Source organism: Hyperoodon ampullatus, assembly GCF_949752795.1.
Source record: "Hyperoodon ampullatus genome assembly, chromosome: 6".
Lineage (NCBI taxonomy): Eukaryota > Metazoa > Chordata > Mammalia > Artiodactyla > Ziphiidae > Hyperoodon > Hyperoodon ampullatus.
The window spans coordinates 12,318,136-12,339,451 of record NC_136919.1 but is presented as its reverse complement, the minus strand read 5'-3'; the positions used below and the strand labels follow the sequence as shown (position 1 = coordinate 12,339,451).

Sequence of the window (21,316 nt, the reverse complement as noted above, 5' to 3'; positions counted from 1 at the left end):
GGCTTGTAGCCAATTCTACCATTCAAGTTATTACCTTTATTTGATATTATTTAGAAAGGACAGATGTTATTCCAGTAATGCTTCTTTTGCACATAAATAGTGGGTGTGTTCTTAGTTTCCTTTGGACCAAGGAAAGTGGAAGAACTACTTTTTTTTAAGTTATTATTTGTTTTTTTAACTTCACCTCCAGTAGGTGGACCAGAGTTTATTTAGAAATAGTTGTGTGTTGGGTAGGGAGATATTAATTGGATGCTTACTAGTTGGCAGGTACTGTGATGTGAGAAATGAGACAATCCCTATAAAAATCACATGATTCAGTGCCTGCCTATAATGTAAATAATAAGTGTCCAATGATCATATTACTGAATCATTGAACCATGACAATCTTGTGAGATAGGTATTAACATTCTCATTTTATTTATTTATTTGGCTGCGCTGGCTCTTCGTTGCTGAGTGCGGGCTTTCTCTAGTTGCGGTGAGCAGGGGCTACTCTTCATTGCAGTGCGCGGACTTCTCGTTGCAGTCGCTTCTCTTGTTGCGGAGCACGGGCTCTGGGCGCATGAGCTTCAGTAGTCGCAGCACGTGGGCTCAGTAGTTGTGGCGAACGGGCTTAACTGCTCCGCGGCATGTGGGATCTTCCCGGACTGGGGATTGAACCCGTGTCCCCTGCATTGGCAAGGGGATTCTTAACCACTGTGCCACCGGGGAAGTCCAACATTCTCATTTTAGAGATGAGACAGTTGTGGCTTCTAGAGGTTAATTTGTCCATAGCCAACAGAGTTAGTGTTAGAGGCATGTCCCCAACTCAGATCTGTCTTATTGTGGAGCCCAAGTAGGACTACTAAGTACAGTTGCATAAGCTACACTGTGCAATACCAGGGGGGTGCTGTTCACATAGTCTGTGATGTGAATGGTGCCCCCTGGAGTTGTGCCACAAGCCAACTCTTGTCCCAGTTGTGTTTTTTGTTTTTGTTTTGTTTACCACTACTCTACTTTGTAAGCAGAATTATGAATAAATCATTCACCGAACAGTCTCTGTCCTTGCAAACATTCATGTCTATGTTTGGCTATTTAATGTTTTTTTCTTCTCAATTCAGGACTGTTTTAAAGAACTCTCCCCTCCTCTTCTTTTTTTTTTTTTTTTTTTTTTTTTTGCGGTACGCGGGCCTCTCACCGTTGAGGCCTCTCCTGTTGCGGAGCACAGGCTCCAGACGCGCAGGCTCAGCGGCCATGGCTCATGGGCCCAGCCGCTCCGCGGCATGTGGGATCCTCCCGGACCGGGTCACGAACCCGTGTCCCCTGCATCGGCAGGCGGACTCTCAACCACTGTGCCACCAGGGAAGCCCCTCTCCTCTTCTTAAAGATTACGTGGAGATGAACACAAATCTAAATATGATTCTTAGTTGTATTATCCATACATACCGGCTTTGCTTTTTTATTTGGGCTAAATTAAGTTAGAAGTCTTTTTTTGGGCTTCAAAATAAAGACAATTGTTTGTGTTTTGTAGCATGCTGTTTGGTCCTGCTCAGTATTCTTATGGTAAATGTTAAACTTTAATGACACTCATAAAATGTTAAGGTTTAATGATACTTTAATGCCACTCATAATAGGACATGGTATTTATTTTTGTTTTATTTTTAAGTAGTTAACAAAGCTAAAATAAATCTTTCAGATTTCCTTTTCTAGCACTAAACCAAAATCTGTAGAATACCCAATATCCAAATTGGATAAAAGAATACTTTGGCTTTTATTCTTGGCATTTATAAAATTCAGTTCATTAAACATGTATTGTAGATATACTCTGTACCCTCAGCTACCCGAAACTTTGGGAATATAAAGATAATTGAAGAAACAGTCTCTGCTATCTAATAATGCCCAGCCTGGTTGAAGAGGCCCACTAAGCAAATATTCTCTAAAACAAGTAGCAATGCTGGAGTAAATAAGTATGCTAATATTTTGGTAGCACTCTCTAAGGAGGGAGTGATTAAACCGCATATTATCAGGCTTAAGATCTCTCAGAGGAGGTAACAGAATTTAAGCTTGGTCTTTAAGAGTAGAAAGGCAAAGGAGAGGAAGGCTTTCCAGGAAAGGGAATGGTCTGTGCAAAGTCTGGATGTTTGAAGGTTTATGGTGTGTCTTGGGGAGTTTGAGTAGTTTGATGTGACAGCTAAGAGATGGAAAAGTAAATTGGGCAGAGTTGTGAGAAACTCATAGAACATAGTAATGAATATGGGCATTATCTTATGGACATTGAGGAAACATGGGAGGGTATAAAAATAAGGCAGTGCTTGATCAGAACTAAGATTTGCACTTGTAATTTGAATGGCCATATGAATGACAGGTCAGAGGGGAGTGAGAAAGAAGGCAGGGAAACTACTACCTTTCCAGTAGGCTTATGTAAAGTGAAAGATTCCTATGGTGTTAGCTATGCAGAGAGACAGAGGAAAAAAATGGGCAGTTGAGCAAGGAGCAGTAGGATTTGTGAGTAGTGTGGAAATGAGAGGAGTGAAGGATGACTGTAATCCTTCATTTGGTAACTGAGTGGAAAGTAGTGCAATTCATTAATTTTTTTTTAAAGATACAGGAAGAGAATTAGAGTTCAGTTTTGACAGTAAGTTTGGAGTATCTAGCTGAAGGTGTCTGTCCATTAGACAGGGAGGGGTTGTAGATGTATGTTAGGGATTGTTTATGTATCGTTGGGATTGGATGAAATGGCACAGGAGAATCTGTAAAGTGAAGTTATTGCCAAGAACAGAATCCTGGACGAACACCTTTTGAGGGGCATGTAGAGAAAAGGAACAGTTATGTTCTCAAATTGCATCTTTCATAGAAACCACATTTTTTTTCTATTTAAAAAAATAGTCTTTTTAAAAAGAGCAGTTTTAGATTCACAGCAAAATTGAGAGGAAGGTACAGAGATTTCCCATATAACCTCTGCCCCCACACATGCATAGCCTCTCCCACTATGAATATCCCTTCTAGTTTAAGTCTATTGAGGTAAAATTTACACACAGTAAAATACAGCCCTTTTAGGTATGCAATTCTATGAACTTGAATGAATGTAAACTCTTACATAATCACCACGACCACCACAGTCAAGATACAGAATATTTTCATTACTCCAGAAAGTCCCTTTATAGTTCTTTTTAGTCATTCATCTTTCCCCTTCCCAGCCTCTGTCAATCAGTTATCTGATTTCTGTCTCTATAGTTTTGCCTTTTCCGGAATGCCATGTAAATTGAATCATACAGTATATAATAGCCTTTTGTGTCCACTTCTTTTACTTAGAATAATGCTTTTGAGATTTATCCATGTTATTTTAGTATCAGTGGCAGTTTGTTTATCCATTTACCAGCTGATAAACATTTACTTTGTATTCAGTTTTTGGCAATTATGAATAATGCTGCTATAAACATTCACAGACAGGTCTTTGTATAGACATGTATTTTTATTTTTCTTGGGTAAACACCTAGGAGTGAGTCATAGATAAGTGTATGTTTAACTTTATAAAATTTACATAAAGTGACTGTACCATTTTGTATTCCCACCAGCAGTGTATGAGAGTTATTCAGTTGCTCCACATTCTTGCCAGCCCTTGGTATTTTCAGGATTGTTTTGTTTTTAATTTTAGCCATTCTTATAGGTGTATAGCGGCATCCTATTGTGGTTTCAGTTTCCCTAATGGTTAATGATACTGAGTTTCTTTCAAATGCTTATTTGCATTGTCTTCTTGGGTGAAACCCTTTTTTTAAATTGGGTTGCTTGTTTTATTATTGAGTTGTAAGAATTCTGTGTATATTTTGGTTATAATTCCTTCCTCAGACATATGATTTGTAAATATTTTCTTGAAGTCTGTGGCTTGTCTTTTCATTCTGTGAACAGTGTCTTCCAAGCAGCAGTTTCTAGTTTAATAAAGTGCATTTCATTTTTTTCTTTTATGCATACTTTTTGTGTCCTAAGAAATCTTTGTGTCCCAGAATTATGAAGACTTTTTCCTGTGTTTTCTTCTGTAAATATTATAGTTTTAGGATTTACATTTAGATCTGCAGTCCATTTTGCATTAATTTTGTATGTGACGTAAAGAGATTGATGTTTTTGCATATGTATGATGTCAAGTTAATTGTTCCACCACCATTTGTTTTATTTTATTACCTTTCTCTGTTGAATTATCTGGCCAACTTTGTTGAAACCAATTGGCCATGTATGTGTGGGTCTATTTCTGGATTCTGTTTTGTTTCCTTGGTCTGTATTATCTGTCCTTTCACTAATACCGTGTCTTGATTACTTTACCTGCAACGACATTTATTTTAGAGATCATCGTGGTATCTGTTAGGAATGCTGTTGGCAGCAAGGAACAGAAAGCCCTGCTAATAATGAGTTTATTTTTGTTATGACAAGAAGTCAGAGACAAGCAGTTGCTGATTTAAGCTGTTCATTTATACGAGGGGTTAACAAACTATAGCCTGCTGGCCTAATCTGGCCTGCCACCTGTTTTGTAAATCACCTGTGGAGGTTCTGGAACATGCATATGCCAAGGCTTTATCTCTGAGACTGATTTAGTTGCTAGGGTAGGAGGTGAGGGGATAGAGGGAGGATCAGGTATTTGAATTTTAACATGCTCCCTGGTGATATTGGTAATTGTGTTGTTTAGTCATGGTTAAGAACCATTAATCTAAGGTTGGTTCTTAGAGTATGGTCTCCAGACTAGCAGCATCACCATCTCCTGGAAACTTTTTAAAAATTCAAATTATCAGGCCCATCCCAGCCTTACTGAATGGGAATTCTTGTTAGGGCCCAACAGATTGTGTTTCAACAAGTTCACCAGGTGATTCTTAGGCATGCCAAAGCTTGAGAACCTTGAAAAGCATTGCTGAGTGTTTCCCAGATAAGCCTAGGGAAGATTAATTCACTGTCTTTTAAAAAACAAAAAACTTAATTGAGATAAGTATTAAATTATGTGACAGTTAAGTTTGAAAGTGGATTGAAGGTGCACAAATGATCTAACATGGTAAGTGCTGAGTACTGTATTGGACCTAATTATTCAAAGCATAAGTTAGGTTGCTATTTTTAAGCAGCTTTTAAAAATCATTTTTGTGTGTGTGCATTACTTTTCCCTACTCTTTAAGGAAGAGTTAAGGAAATAGAAGGCAGTTGTTATGTTTATAGACTTTATAAACAAGGGAAGACTGCAGATAAACATGTATAAACACAAAAGACAAACATATAAACATGTTTCTTTCAGGGTTTATGAATATATTACAGTGGAGGTAGCCTATCCAAAAGAAAACTTGAGTTTATTTAGCCTACATACCAAAGAAAAAACAGTACCTCATAGCATGTAAAATGTGTCTTCAGTTTAGTTTGCTCTTTAATGGTAACCTTCCCAGTTATAATTACTAATTGCTTAAACATGGAGTCTAATATCTTCTTCATCTGTTTTTAGGGAGCTGTAAATATCCTACTTATGTTGTTTCTCCTTCCACTTGGACAATGGTTTAGATTCAATTAGGCTATCTTTTATTTCCTGCAGGTGATTCCTGCATTATTTCTTATCCAGTTCTGAAAAAATAAGAGGTTAATTAGAACTAAGCTCTAGTTTGTTTTCTAGGTGCTTTAAAAAACTTTTGAAAGCAGAACTTCTGAAAAAAGAAATTTGATTACACTTGTGATGTATAGGATCAGGCATAACAAAGAGTTAAACTTATTTGACTGAATTGTAGTTCCAATAGCAGTAACTCTGAATATAAAGGGAAGTTCACAAAAACAGATGCTGTCATTGAAACCAGAGACTGAACACCTCTCCGGCCCTTATTTCCAAGGCAAGAATAGCTGACATGTTAGAATTTCCTTGGGAAAATGTAGCAAAAAAGACTTAAGACTGTTTCTCAATCATAGTTTACAGCCAAAGGGGCTTGAATTTTATAGAGTTACAAAAGATGTTTGAACTGGGTTCCTTAGTAGTCCAGAGTACCTCTGTTATTGGAATTTTGCTTCCTAGTTGTGTCTTAATTTTACTGGGAAGACCTCATTGTCTTTAACAATCTCATAGCCCCACCCATTTTAACTTTTTGTCAGGTTTTGGTCTTCAGAACCCTCCTAAATCAGCACACTTTGTTTTCATCATGATTTCCTTTTCGTAAATTAATTCTCTTGTTAATTTTTCTAGTATTTCTTGAAGAAGCATTTGGTGACAATACTGGGTTTTGTCACTTGTGGTTTTCCTTAGCGTTGGGAAGTCTCCACTTGATTCTGCACTTGTTTACTTCCTTGTTGAGCAACTAATAATAAACCATCATGACTCTAGAAAAATACTTGACATTGAAAAGGAATGCTTCTGTTCCTCAGGGTCATCTTATACGTGCATCTCCCCAGCTTTATTCAAATGTCTCAGAACTTTAAGAACCATTTATGTCAGAGAAGTCTCCCTCAGAAATACAGGAGACTTACTTATAGCAAGGGTGGTAAAAATGCATGTGATGATTTACTACCTAATAACTATGTTTCTACTGATAATTTTTGGAAGCAAACACATTTTCCCTTTTCATTAAGCATAAGAGAAGCTTTTCCTCTTTTTTTAAATAAATAAATTAATTAATTAATTTACTTTTGGCTGTGTTGTTGCTGCACGTGGGCTTTCTCTAGTTGTGGCGAGCAGGGGGGCTACTCTTCGTTTTGGTGCGCGGGCTTCTCATTGTGGTGGCTTCTCTTGTTGCGGAGCACGGGCCCTAGGCATGCGGGCTTCAGTAGTTGTGGCACGCAGGCTCAGTAGTTGTGGCTTGTGGGCTCTAGAGCACAGGCTCAGTAGTTGTGGCGCACGGGCTTAGTTGCTCCGCGGCATGTGGGATCTTCCCGGACCAGGGCTCGAACCCGTGTCCCCTCCATTGGCAGGCGGATTCTTAACCACTGCACCACCAGGCAAGTCCGAGAAGCTCCTCCTCTTAACAAGCTTTATTTCTCATCAGACAAGTAAAATTACAAATATTTTAGTTGTTATTAGTTTAGGACACTGTAGAAAACTTTTAATAAAATTGACAGACTATCACATATATTTCTGGGTATTAGTCTCAAATTCACTATACACTTTTTCATGAAAAGCTGTGTGAATTAAGAGAGCAGCTGCAGCTCTTATTTATTATAGATCTTGATTTATTCTGTTTTTTAAAGACATTCAGAAGATATCTATATATCAAAAGAATTGCTGATGATTTTCTCTAGATGTGGACCCATTTAAATCAGTACTGGCCTCTCTCATTTTGTTGATTGCATATATTTGTGACCCTTAGATTATAGGGAATGGAAGTGAACAGCAGCTGCAAAAAGAGCTAGCAGATGTGCTGATGGATCCTCCAATGGACGACCAGCCAGGGGACAAGGAGCTTGTGGAAAGGTCACAGTTGGATGGCGAAGGAGATGGGCCTCTTTCTAATCAACTCTCAGCTTCATCCACCATTAACCCTGTGTCATTAGTAGGGCTCCAGAAACCAGAGATGAGCCTGCCAGTGAAACCTGGACAAGGAGGTTAGGATTGCTGCATTGCTTGCATAACTGAAGGTTATTGTTTTTAATATTTGAGTGTCCATTCTGTACTAGGTTTGATTCAAAGCAAGCAAAAACCATTATCTATGTTTTCTAGACTCTTCAGATTCTAGATTTAGGGGGATGTGAGAGGAGTAAATATATGTACTATTCTGATTTCCTTTTAAATGTATGTCATTTTAAAAAAAATTTTTATTGGGATAGAGTTGATTTACAATGTTGTTTTAGTTTCAGGTGTGCAGCAAAGTGAATCAGTTATACATATACATATGTCCACTCTAAATGTATGTCATTTATACCAAAGAAAGAGAAACAGTAGCTATAAGACATTGAGGGAATCTTAGAGTATTTAAGGATCTTTTTTCAGGAAAGAAGGAATTTGAGAATAGTGTTGGAGAAATGGAGGAATAATGCTTGGTGAAGAGATGTTTGCCTCAGGCCTTTATAGCTTGGCGGGAATAGTTGTCAAGTTGAAAAAAGGGAGCTGAAAGACAGCAAGGAAGGAGAAAAAAGGCAATTATAAAGGCTTTGGGGAAAGTAGGGTGTTAAAACTGTAGATGTTTATTGGGAAAGGGAAAGCAAGGGGACTGAGAGAACATGATAGAGTAGCTACAATGATGAAAGAGAAAAATAATTATAACAGCAGATCAGAAAGAAGACAGAGATAGGATTTTTCAGGGTGGTAAAATACTAAATGTATTTTTGACCTCAATGTAAATTATAAAGTCAAAACAAATTAGAGGAGTCAGAAAGGTAAATCAGATCTGAGTCTCAGGTCACCTTTTAGATTTGGGATTGAGACTACAGCCATACCTAAAATTTTTAGTGTTGGTGACAGAGTTCTGGTGTGAGATTTCTGGCTTTAATGGGCATTTCTTCTGGGGCAATGGCATATTCTCTCATTAGTATTCACTTTTGGAACCTAAATGTAACTTGTAGATTTTTACTTGATATTCGTGTCAACAAAATATCAAAATGAAAATAATCACCTCCTTATTGTTTCTTTCAGATTCTGAAGGGTCTAGTCCTTTCACACCAGTGGCTGATGAGGACAGTGTAGTTTTCAGCAAACTAACTTATTTAGGCTGTGCCTCAGTAAATGCTCCCAGGAGTGAAGTGGAAGCCTTAAGGATGATGTCCATCTTAAGGGGCCAGTGTCAGATTTCACTAGATGTAACCCTGTCAGTGCCGAACGTATCTGAAGGAACTGTGAGGTGAGACCAGCTTCTTGAAATGTTTGTATTCAATAACGTTTGATCATATTTCTGACCTATAGTTTTAGAAAGAAGCAGTAGTGAACAAAATCTGTAATTATTTTATTCATGCAATGTTTAATTCATCTGGCACTTAGTTATCACGTCTTCCAAGGATTGTGATCTTTATGAAAAATAGTCACTTGTTTGAACAGTTTTTTATACTCTTCCCCACCCCAATTCTGTGTAGCACATTAGAAATTTAAATGTTTTGGGGATTATTGAAACATGTTGACCTAAGAGTCTGCCTAACAATTTATATTTTTCATGTGCCCCCAATACAAATACTAGCTTGACACATTAGTTCAATATGAGATTTCATGCTGACTTTGGAAGTTACAGAAACCTGTTGGTAAATATTAACTATTCCAGTACAGTTCCTAAATTTTTAAGATGAGGAAACTGAGGCCCAGAAAACTCTCTTGAAATGGCTATTGTTTATACTAACTGAAACAGATAACAGTGATTAAAGGTAGCCAGTCAGATATCTATATTAGCTAGCTAAATACAAAACTCTAATAATGAATTGAACAGAACTGAAATAAAATGACTTTTTCTTTATTATAAAAAATGCGTACTTATTTCAGAAAAATCAGATGACACAATCAAAAATTTAGGAAAATACTCTTTTTAGTTTAATTTTTTTTATTGAAGTATAGTTGATTTACAATGTGCCAATCTCTGCTGTACAGCAAAGTGACTCAGTTATACACATATAGACATTCTTTTTTCTTTAATATTTTTTTCCAGTATGGTTTATCACAGGATATTGAATATAGTTGCCTGTGCTACACAGTAGGACCTTGTTGTTTATTTATCCTATTATATAATAGTTTACACCTGCTCATCCCACACTCCCAGTCCTTCCCTCCCTCACCCCACTCCCCCTTGGCAACCAAAAGTCTGCTCTCTATGTCTGTGAGTCTGTTCCTGTTTTGTAGATAGGTTCATTTGTGCCGTATTTTAGATGAGGAGAATATTCTTCTACTCTCCCTTCGGTAAATAACAGTTAACATCTTGGTTTATTAAGACCCTTTTTGTATAGTTGTATGTGTATATGTTTGTGTATGTGTGTATATACCTACATATATGTGCAAGTATAATTATACAACTTAGAATCAACATTCTTAACAACAGTGGAATAATATAATACATACCATCTTGTAACATGCTTTTCTCACTTATTTATATTGTGAATCTCTTTCCATATCAGTAAATATGCTTAAAAATTTTAACTTATGATGGCACATGATGGGCTATTCAGAAATAACCAATCTCTAATGTTACATATTTTAGTTGTTTTCATGAGAAAAGTACTACTAATAGCTAATATTAAACTTTTATCATATGAGCATGTAAGTGCTTTACCTGTAATTTTCTTATAAATTATTTTTTAGCTAAATTTTTATGTATTTTTGTATTTCCTTAGGATCAATTCCTAGAAAGTAGACTTATTGGGTCAAAGATTTGCCCATTTTTATGGGTTTTGATACATTGCCAAATAGCCATCTAGAAATATTGATCTAGTTCGTACTTTTATCAGCAGTGTATGAGAGTATCTGTTTCTTCACCCTCAAGCATTTTGGATTTTTAAGGTAGTAGAGTTGTAGCTGTATATGGTTAGCAGTACTAGTAAGTTAATTAATTAATATTCCAGTTATCTGCTTATATAATCCTTCTCTTCAGTATTTAAAGAACTATTTCACAAAGACTCACAAATACTAATTTTAATTTTATTTATTAATGTGAAACTTAATAAAATTTTTTTAGCACTCATTTTTTTTTTTTTTTTGTAATAAAGTTTATTTCTTTATCTTTGGCTGCACTGCAGCTTGTGGGATCTTAGTTCCCTGACCAGGCCACCTCAGTGAAAGCACTAAGTCCTAACCACTGAACCATCAGGGAATTCCTTAGCACTCATTTTTATATGCGCATTCATTTTTATGTGCTTCTTAGTCAATAGTCATTCCCCCCAACTGAAGTTATACTTTGTTCTAATATATTTTAATTCTATAAAGACATGAGAAAACTAGTTTCTCTTGCCCCATGTTTTCAGAGTCTTTATCAAAGTGCCTTTGAACTTGGATTAGGTCCCCTTCTTAGGTATTTCCATTATTCCCTGGGCTTTCCCATCAGTGGCCCTGCCCATTCAGTGTTGAAATTGCATAATTTCTTTTTCAGTTTCTTTCATAGCTGTGTCATCAGTGCCCAGAATGGAGCCTGAGATGTTGTAGGTATCACATAAATATTTGTTGAATGAATACATTTTTGAATGAATGATATCCCTTTGATTTTCAGTGAATGGCATCCTTTTGATTTTATTAATGATTTTCTTTTTTTAGGTGTTAACATTTTGTACAGTCTCTCTCCCTTGTTTGCCATGAAGCAAAAGAACATGTTTCACTCTGAGAAAGCACATCACCTTTTTATTTTTTAAAATAATAAAGCAGATTAGGTCATTCTTTTAGGAGATAATGAGAAGCACAGCTTTGATGATCTATTTTGGTATTCTGATTTACCCATTATCTTTATTTAGTTTCAGACTATATAAGAAACATACTTATTGATACTGTTTATGCTTTCCTGATTGCCTCCCTAAAACATGGGGTTATGTAGTTTTTAGTATCATGGAATTGTGTAATCAGTAACTTTAAGAATTCACATATGACTTACTTATCAAGACTTAAGATTAATATGATTAACATACCAAAAATGGATTATATAATCTTTTTGCTAGAAAGATGAGTCTTGAATCATAATATGGATGTAGTGAAAATAGTCTACAGTCCCTCTAATCTCTTTATATCTTTTTCTCTGAGCAGACTTTTAGATCCTCAGACAAACACTGAAATAGCAAACTACCCTATCTACAAAATCCTCTTCTGTGTTCGAGGGCATGATGGAACTCCTGAGAGCGACTGTTTTGCTTTCACTGAAAGTCATTTCAATGCAGAGCTCTTCAGAATACATGTCTTCCGGTGTGAAATACAAGAAGCTGTAAGTACTTAAGAGGGAACTGTCTGCAGATGAAACTTCATCTGTACCCTCACTACATTGAAATGGTTATAGTATTTATTATCGTCATTTATAAGCCAAATGAAATTCTCTGCTACTGTTTATTTCAGCTGGATGGGCTGAAATGTAAATAAACTAAAAGTTTGGTCAACCAGAACCTCGTTGTTAAGAGTGTTGGAGGAGACCAATTGACTGCTGCTTAATTGGGTTAAATAGGCATCTTGGTTCTAGCAATGACGTATTTGCAAACCATTCTTTTAGAGCTAAACTTGTAGGATTATTTTTATTATAATAAATACATTCAAGTAATTCCTAACAAGTTTGGAAATCATCTTTCAGATTCACAACCACTTCTTTTTTAAAGGCTCTTCTCTGACCATTTTTAGTGTTGCTTGCTTTATAGGTCTAATAAATTAGATAATTTATCAAAAGAAATCAATGGAGGAAAGATGAATTACTCCCCTCAAACAACATAGGTCACCTTCAGCCTTAACAAAAGTATTTTATTCTTGTGATAACAGCCCATTTCCTAACATGTCTGGTTGTAGGTGAGCCGGATACTTTACAGTTTTGCCACTGCCTTCCGCCGTTCTGCCAAGCAGACCCCCCTCTCAGCAACTACTGCACCTCAGACTCCTGACAGTGACATCTTTACCTTCTCTGTGTCTTTAGAAATAAAAGAAGATGATGGTAAAGGTTATTTTAGGTAGGGCATCTTATTTTATTCTTTTTATTTGAGTTTGTACTAACATGCTGTACTATCTGTGGATTTAGGGAAAGTCTAGGTCAGATTACGTAACTTTTACATTATAAAAGGATTGCTTTTATGGGTAGAGTTTAAAGGAAAATAAATAGGCAAATTTGTAGAGGCAAGATTTAAAGAATTTTAAACAATAATATATATATTCAATAATATATAAACAATAATATATATATAATATAAACAATAATATATATATATTATTGGTAGCATGATACATTTTCCTACGTGAAAATGTAGAGTTTTCACGTATTTAAATGTAGGGTAGAGTTTAAATGTAGTTTAAATGTACCCTATTTAAATGTAGGGTAGAGTTTAAAGGAAAATAAATAGGCAAATTTGTAGAGGCAAGATTTAAAGAATTTTAAACAATAATATATATATTCAATAATATATAAACAATATATATTATATGTATAATATATATATAATATAAACAATAATATATATATATTATTGGTAGCATGATACATTTTCCTACGTGAATATTATCACGTAGGAAAATGTATCATGCTACCATGTTCTTTTAGATGGACTCAAAGTAACTGGCTGACTGCTGATATGAGATATGACAGAAACTACGTCAGCTGGATCTGTAGCTAGATTTGTTTTGCTGGAGTTTTTTTTGTGTTTTGGTTGGTTAGTTGGTTGGTTTATTTGTTTTAATAATGTAAAGGTCTTAAGGCTGTTGAAATCAAGTTTTACCATTAAAGTTTATCTGAACACATTGGAAGGGGAGAATTGAGGTCTGTATCTGAAATCTAACCTTACATAGAGGGTCAGAAATAACTGGTTTTGGTTTTTAAGTAAAATTATGCTTCTTTGAGTAGTGAAAATAACCCTGGAATAGAAATTAAAACTTAGGTTTAGTTTACTTATTGCTACCATTAACAGTGTGACCTTTTCCAAGTTTCTTTATATCTCCTGATATTAGTTTCCTTATTTATAAAATGAAGTGGCTAGACTCTAAAGTCTTTTATAACTTTAAAATATTATGGTTGCAAGATGATTGACTTTTTTTTTTTTTCTCTATAGCCCATATCACAAAATGGGTGCCACTTGGGATCATAATCAGTAGTTGCATATAGAAGTTTCTTTCCTCCATGACTACCTCATAAAATGGGTAAAATGAAATTCCATCAAAATATGAATGATATCTAATATCTTGCTTTTAAATTAAAAAGCACAGTGATTGGTCTGTTTGTTTGAAAAACTGATAACCTTTGCTCTCCCTCAAGAGACTTTGGAATTGTCATGCCATCTGGTGGCCAATTTAGTGTACAATGCAACTTCAACTTTGATTTGTACAATAAAGTGTGAGGCCTTGTGCTCTATGCTTTCTTAATAGCTATATTTCTGTTCTCACAGCAACACTGTGATGTGGTGCTTTCTGCAGTATGCATTCCTGTACTGGGAAGTAGAAACTGTAATCTATAAACCTTGTAATAATTTTTTTCCTTTTTAAGAAACAGAAGTTTGTTTATTTATTTTTTTTTTTTTTGCGGTAGGCGGGCCTCTCACTGTTGTGGCCTCTCCCCTTGCGGAGCACAGGCTCCGGAGCACAGGCCCAGTGGCCACGGCTCACGGGCCCAGCCGCTCCGCGGCATATGGGATCCTCCCAGACCGGGGCACGAACCCGTGTCCCCTGCATCGGCAGGCGGACTCTCAACCACTGCGCCACCAGGGAAGCCCCCCAGAAGTTTGTTTAAATAGTTTTTTCCCTTTATTAAAAATATTTATGTAGATCATTTATAAACCCCAGTTATGAATAGGAAAGATTTCTAAGATCTCTCAGAAGAGAAGCACTAGGATAATTTCTCCTCCTTCTGAGATCAGGTATATTCTAAGTAGAAAGGTAATGATCACAAATATCCCTGGTCTGTTCACCTGTATAGCAAGGAAATGCTATACAGAAAACCCCTGGATGGTCATTTGTTTTTCACATTTGTTAGGGCTTTGTTATCTTTTTGTTGCATTGTTTTCCTGAATTTATAGTTACAGTAGAAAATAGTGTTGTGTGACCTCATACACTGATGAAATCATTGACAAGTATGCCTTTCTTCGTCAGATTTGAACTTTTCAAATGCAGTTCCTTTCATCCAGTGATTCTGTAGTATGTCTAGGAATTTACAGAAACAATCATTGCAGTGCCAAAAGAGTTATCAGCATGAACATTCCCCTTAACACAATAATAGCAAAATTAAAAAGTGGAAATTAAATGTTGACCAGAATAGAATGGTTAAAATACGATGCATTTCACAATATATACAAATATCAAATCGTTATGTTGTAAACCTGAAACTAATGTTGTATGTCAGTTATACCTAAAAAAAGATGCAATGGTATACCCATATGACTTACCACCTATTTAAAAAATATACGTATATATAGTTAGCCATAGTACAAGATAGATTGTGGTTTCGCCATAGCATGAATATAGACCAAGTGCCATGGCAAGAATTAGTGCTCTTCTTTTCATTCCTGAAAAAGTATAATCTTTATATTATTAAAATTAGAAACCTGCATTTCAGTTTAGCCCTTAGGAAAATGGAGCATTTTCATTTATATCATTGAAAACACTTCTTTCTGATCTTATTTAATCTACAAAGTACCCCATTTGATATTGTCCTTATTTTATAGGTAAAGAAAGCCAGGGAAGATAACCTGGATGTCTGTTTCTTAATGTACACAATAGGAATTAAATGTAAAATTACTTGGTTGGATCCGTTCAATGATAGTGATAAGACCAGAAATACAGTCTAGACCCCCCGACATCAGTGAAGTGAACTTCCACTGCTTATACTCTCCACCCTGCTTCCTATTAATGTAGCTTTTCCTTGCCCTTCAGACTCAGGACACCAGTGATAACTTTATTTCCACTGTTGTTGTTTTAAATACTGCTGAGAGATGAGATTATATTAATTTATACTTAAATATCCACAGAACATAGAGACTAGTGTATCTAATATAAATTAAAAACTGAGACCTGTCAATATCCTCATAGGTGAAAATTCTGTCAGCCACAAATATTTAACAGTTTGGTATGCAGAAGTTTTTCTTGCACGTTTGTCATTTTTAGACTCTTACGCTAAGATTCTTTGATTTTCTAATCTCAGCATTATCACATGTTCTTGAATTGGTTACTGGTGTAGTAGTGCAGATGGGATTCAAACTAATTTTATTTCTTCAGAGCCAATTTTTAGTTTGAGTAGGTACTCAGAGCTCTCATGTAGCCTTTTGTATTATCTTCTAGTGGTTCTATTGCTATTATGTTAAAGTTGTACAGTAATAAGGCACAATTTAGATTTGCTGTATATTGGCTGATTGCTGTAGCAGATTTGTAAGCCTTTGAGAAAAAAGGAGCTAGAGAAAGTGGTGGGTGGGAGACCAGGGGATTATTTTGGTAAACTGTCATTTAGAGAATATTTTCAACTGTTTTCTTAAGGTGATGTTTAACTGCATCATTAATGTTATTTTTATAGTTATTACACATGCTTACAGTAAGGTTATTACTGCTTAAGGGAAGAATTAGGCAACAGCTTACTGTTGGCTATATCTTCCTCATTTCTTGTTTTTTGAAAGCACCTTGTTTTGAAATTCAAAGCATCTATATAATTAAGTATCTTTTCTTCATTATATATTTAAACAAATAAGGCATGAATAATTTATTTGTTAAAAACAGTGACTAAATAGAAAGTGAAAAAAACTAACATTTTTTGAGTGCCTTGGAGTTTTATAAATATCTAATTTAATTTTCACAGCAACAAAAAAGAAAAAACTAGAGCCATGTTTTAGGGGTCATAAGAGTGGTTTTGTAGCTTTTATAAATGGTTACTATAATGGTTTAGTGGATTGCATATAGTAATGATGATATTTTCGTATCAAGAGGCAGATGATGATTTTTAAATATCTGTTATGATTTGAATACCAGGCATAGAAAAGAATTAAATCTGATTCTTTTCAGTGCCTGATTTTCAAATCATAACAAAAATTGTTCTGGTGTATGTTATGAGAAAGTGCTTTGCAAAATTAATGAAACATGTTGTTCTACAGTGCAGTTCCTAAAGATAAAGACAGACAATGCTTTAAACTACGCCAAGGAATTGATAAAAAGATTGTCATCTATGTGCAACAAACAACTAATAAGGAACTTGCCATTGAAAGGTAAACATTTTTAGTAAGTTTGGCTTAAATATAAATTTTAGTTTTTGTCAGTCTAGTGGAGCAGTCATATACTGTATTCAAAAATGTATTTGCAAAATATTTTGTTCCCTGAAGAATTCTTTTGTTCATTAAAGTGAATACTTCATTCATTTTGAATTATCTCTCATAAATCTTCAGTTGATATGTTGATCTCAACTATGTGATAACACAAGGCAAACATAAAATTTGTTTATCTCAAAGAAATAAAGATGATATTGGTAATGCTATTTTATTGATAATTTTAATATGTCCTTTTTTCTATCAATAAGAATTTTTTTAAAGTGATCTAATTTAAACATCTTTCTGTAGTCTCTTTTCCAGATTTATGTCAGTTCTTTTTTTGCAGGTGTTTTGGTCTTCTTCTTAGCCCAGGAAAAGATGTACGAAATAGTGACATGCACTTGTTAGATTTGGTAAGGATTGCTTTTTTTTTTTTTTTTAAGTTTATACACTATTTCCTCTGTAAAGGTTGTTTCACCAAATCTAAGGTTAAAGCACATTTATGAAGCAATAAACAAAGATAAGGGAATTTCCTTATTTCCTACTTGCTGTTTACTAGTCTGATCTTAGAGCTACTTAGTCTGTCTCAGTTTCTTGATAGTGTAATAGTGAATAATTCTTGTTTATCATGTAGGGTTGATGTGGGAATCAAAGCAGACATTTTGTGAGAGTTATTTGCAAACTATCATGAGCTTTATAAAACTAGGTGGTGTTCATATTGTTGCTATTATATGAAAACCTTTATTTTCATAACTAAATTTATGTAGTAATTACTCAGTTGACAGAAGAATTCAACATAGGTTTAGGTAGTAAATTTCCCTAGTGTCTGTACGGTTTGATATGATTTGCAAGCATTTACTTTATGTATAACTTTTCAGGAGCAGTTGCATAAATAATTGGCACATCTTTAATTTTAACTGTAATCATTTGTATATACTCCTAACTTTTATATATATATGATCCTGTTTCATATTCTTATATTTTTGTAACCTATTTTTTTAAAGGCAGCAGAATGGTGGTTAGCTGTTGTGTGGGGGTTTTTTTTTTTTTTTTTGGCATTAATGTTGTTTTTACTCTTTCTTTAGGAATCTATGGGCAAAAGTTCAGATGGAAAGTCCTATGTTATTACTGGGAGCTGGAATCCAAAATCCCCACATTTTCAAATTGTAAATGAAGAAACTCCTAAAGGTGATGCAGATTGCTGACATCATGAACAGAAATTTTAGTCCCAAGGAGATACCCAAATCTTAGCACTACTTATTTGATAAATATTTAGTGTTTACCTACTTCTGATGAAACAAAGGAATTTGAATAGTTTTTTGAGTTTACTATTAAATTTGACCAGTAAACAAAGTATTTTTTCCTCCCTCTCCTTTCTTCATTTTTTCCTTTTCCTGCTTCCTTTTCTATTTATGTACTTTTTAAAAAATGTATTTATTTTTTTATTTACAGGCTTCTAAATATTTATTTTATTTTTAATTTACATTTATATTTAATTTAATTAATTTATTTACAGGCTTCTAAATATTACTTGTTTTGTGGAGAGATAATATATGCACATATAGTTAAAAATTCAAAGGTATCTAGGGAAAAGCAAAAGTTTCCCACAGTTCCCAGTGTCCCACCCTAAAGAGCACCACTGTGACCAGTTTCTTGTGTAGCTTTTCAGATATGCTATGCATAAACAACCTTTTTCAAGATGTTTCATACTCTTCCTGCATGTCATTTAAAGTTGTAATAAAAGTAATTACTTTTACATTAATCATATGAGCAACTATATTTCCATTTAAAAAATTTGCTTCTGCCTTCTCTCTCCCTAGATAAAGTGCTGTTTATGACCACAGCTGTTGATTTAGTAATAACAGAAGTGCAGGAGCCTGTTCGCTTTCTCCTAGAAACAAAAGTCCGAGTTTGCTCACCTAATGAAAGATTATTCTGGCCCTTCAGCAAACGTAGTACTACTGAAAATTTCTTTTTGAAACTAAAACAGGTACTGTACTTTTCTATAAATATAGACGGGAAAACAAGAGAAGTTACTTCTGAGGCTGATTTATCATTAATCCAAGCTGTCCAGTTAGATCTTTAAATAGTTATATGTATTTTAAATATAGTGAGAGGAAAATTGTCTTTTATTTTTACCCACCTATTTATCATTTTTGTTGCTCTTCACTTCTTCCTGAAGAACCAAGTTTCCATCTAGTCTCACTTGCCTTTAACCTGAAGAACTTCTTTTAGGATTTCTTTTAGTGGAGATCTGTTAGAGACATAACTCTTAGATTTCTTTATCTGAAAATCTTTATTTCACTTTTATTCCAGTAGGATATTTTCACTGGGTATAGGGTTCGGGATTGACAGTTTTTTTACTTTCAGCACTTAAATATGTCATCCCACAGTCTTGTGGTTCTCATTTTTTTTTTTTAAGTAAGTATGTTCTTTTTTTTTTTTTTTAATTTATTTGGTTGCACTGGGTCTTAGTTGCATCAGGCTGGCTCCTTAGTTGTGGCATGCAGGCTCCTTAGTTGTGGCATGTGAACTCTTAGTTGGGGCATGCATGTGGGATCTAGTTTCCTGACCAGGGATCGAACCCTGGCCCCCTGAATTGGGAGTGCGGAGTCTTATCCACTGTACCACCAGGGAAGTCCCTCTCATTGTTTTTGGTGAGAAGTCAGCATGCATTTATATTGTTGTTCCTCTCTTTGTAATGGGTCATTTTCTCTGGCTGCTTTTGATATTATTTTTTATCTTTGGTTTTTAGACCTTTATCTATGATGTGCTTAGGTATGCTTTTTCTTTCTGTTTGTCTTGAGATTAGCTGGGCTTCATGAATTTTTAAATTTATGGGTTTTTTTTTTTTTTTTTTTTTACCATTTTTGGGGAAATTCTGACCCATTATTTCTTCCAACTTTTTTCCCTGCTCCATCTCTCTTCTCTCTCCTTAAGGGATTCCAGTCATACATATTTTTGACCTTTTGATACTATCCCACAGATCTCTGGGGTTCTGTTTATTTTTCCAAATATTTTTTGATTTTTTCTTCAGATAGGATACTTTCTGTTGACCTATCTTAAAGTTCGCTTGACTCTTTCATCATCTCCAATCTGTTGTTAACCCCATTCAATGAGTTTTTTTTAAATTTCAGATCTTGTTTTTTTCCTGGAATGTCCATTTGGTTCTTTTTTTAATAATTTCTGTTTCTTGTGAGATTGCTTTTTTGATCTTTATTTTAAGCAGATGTTCTTTTATATTCTTGAGCATAATTGTAATATAGTTACTTTAAAAATCTTGGGCTGCTAAATCTAATGTCTAGTGAGCCACATTTTCATGTTTCTTTGTCCAGTAATTTAGGATTATATATTAGACACTTTAAATGCTAGACTGCAGAGACGATATGTTACAAATGTAAAAAATATATATATCAGTTAATTTGGTCAAAGTCAAACTCTGTACTCTGTCTTTCCTGTGGTGGGCAGCAGATAAAATTTCTGTTCCCTTCTTCTGGCTTTTTTTTTTTTTTTTGGCCCCGGTTGCCCCTCTACGTATTGTTCCTTTCTTTGCCTGCCTTTGTAGCAAAACTCCTTGAAAGTAATAAAGTTCGTAGTGACCTAAATTGCTAAATCCAGTGGTCAGTCTGAGTCTTTGTCTTAGTGATGTGTCAGGAGCATTTGATATAGATGATTAACTCCCTCCTCGTTAAATACCCCTCTTTCACTTAACCTTCAGGACATCTCAAATTTACCATGTCCGAAAAGGTGTCATTATCTCATCCCTCACTCCTAAAATGCTCTACCTACCTGTCCTTACCACCTCAGTTGATGGGCATCTTCTCCTAGTAGTTGCTTAGGCCAAGAATTTGACTCTTATTTTTCACACCCCATATCCAGTCTGTCAAGAAATTCTGTTTTCTTTTAAAACATATCTAGAAGCTGACTACTTCTTAACCACCTAGATTACATTAACTTCATCTGAATCATTGTTTTCACCTAGATTATTGGAGTAGCCTTTTCACTCATCTCCCTATTTCTATTTTTGTCACCTTTTGATATATTCTCAGTATAGCAGCCTAACATCAAATCACGTCATCTTTCTGCCAAAATTTTCCAATCCTATTTTACTCCATAAAATTCTAAGTCCTTCTAGTAGGTTGTAAGACTCTATGTGATCTGCTGCCTATTACGTTATAAACGAATTCCTCTCTTTTACTTCTTACTTGCTTCCTTTGCTCTAACCGTGCTCTTAGGGCCTTTGCTATCAACTGTTCCTTCTACCTAAAATTCTCTTCCCCTGCATCCCACTTGCTATTATTCACCTCCTTCAAGTCCTCATTTTCTTCAGGTCTTTGCTTAGATTTACTTCTTAGCAACTGATGACCACCCCCATTTAACACTGCAGTTTTCCTGATTATCCACTGGTACTGCTGATTCCCTTCCCATTGATATATTTTTAATTTTTTTTACAGGGGTGTTAGTTTCCAACATACTGCAAAATATACTTCTTTTAATTTTGATTATTACCTATTTTTCATATAAGAAATCTCTACTAAGGCAATATTTC

At 34.9% G+C, this 21,316-nt stretch overlaps 1 protein-coding gene across 2 annotated transcripts in view; it reads left to right on the top strand.

The window, feature by feature from the left end:
• The window catches only part of RABGAP1 (RAB GTPase activating protein 1), a gene marked incomplete at both ends in the record, with an annotated part of 135,449 nt that overhangs the window by 19,917 nt on the left and 94,216 nt on the right, over positions 1-21,316 (top strand). The window contains 8 exons of one of the 2 annotated variants that reach the window (XM_079706061.1): positions 7,284-7,518; positions 8,546-8,750; positions 11,612-11,786; positions 12,353-12,510; positions 16,618-16,728; positions 17,114-17,180; positions 17,853-17,955; positions 18,588-18,757. In XM_079706061.1, coding sequence (XP_079562187.1) covers positions 7,284-7,518; positions 8,546-8,750; positions 11,612-11,786; positions 12,353-12,510; positions 16,618-16,728; positions 17,114-17,180; positions 17,853-17,955; positions 18,588-18,757 — 1,224 coding nt within the window. Of the gene's footprint in view, positions 1-7,283; positions 7,519-8,545; positions 8,751-11,611; positions 11,787-12,352; positions 12,511-16,617; positions 16,729-17,113; positions 17,181-17,852; positions 17,965-18,587; positions 18,758-21,316 lie in introns of both variants that reach the window. The other variant, XM_079706060.1, reaches the window with a different exon arrangement.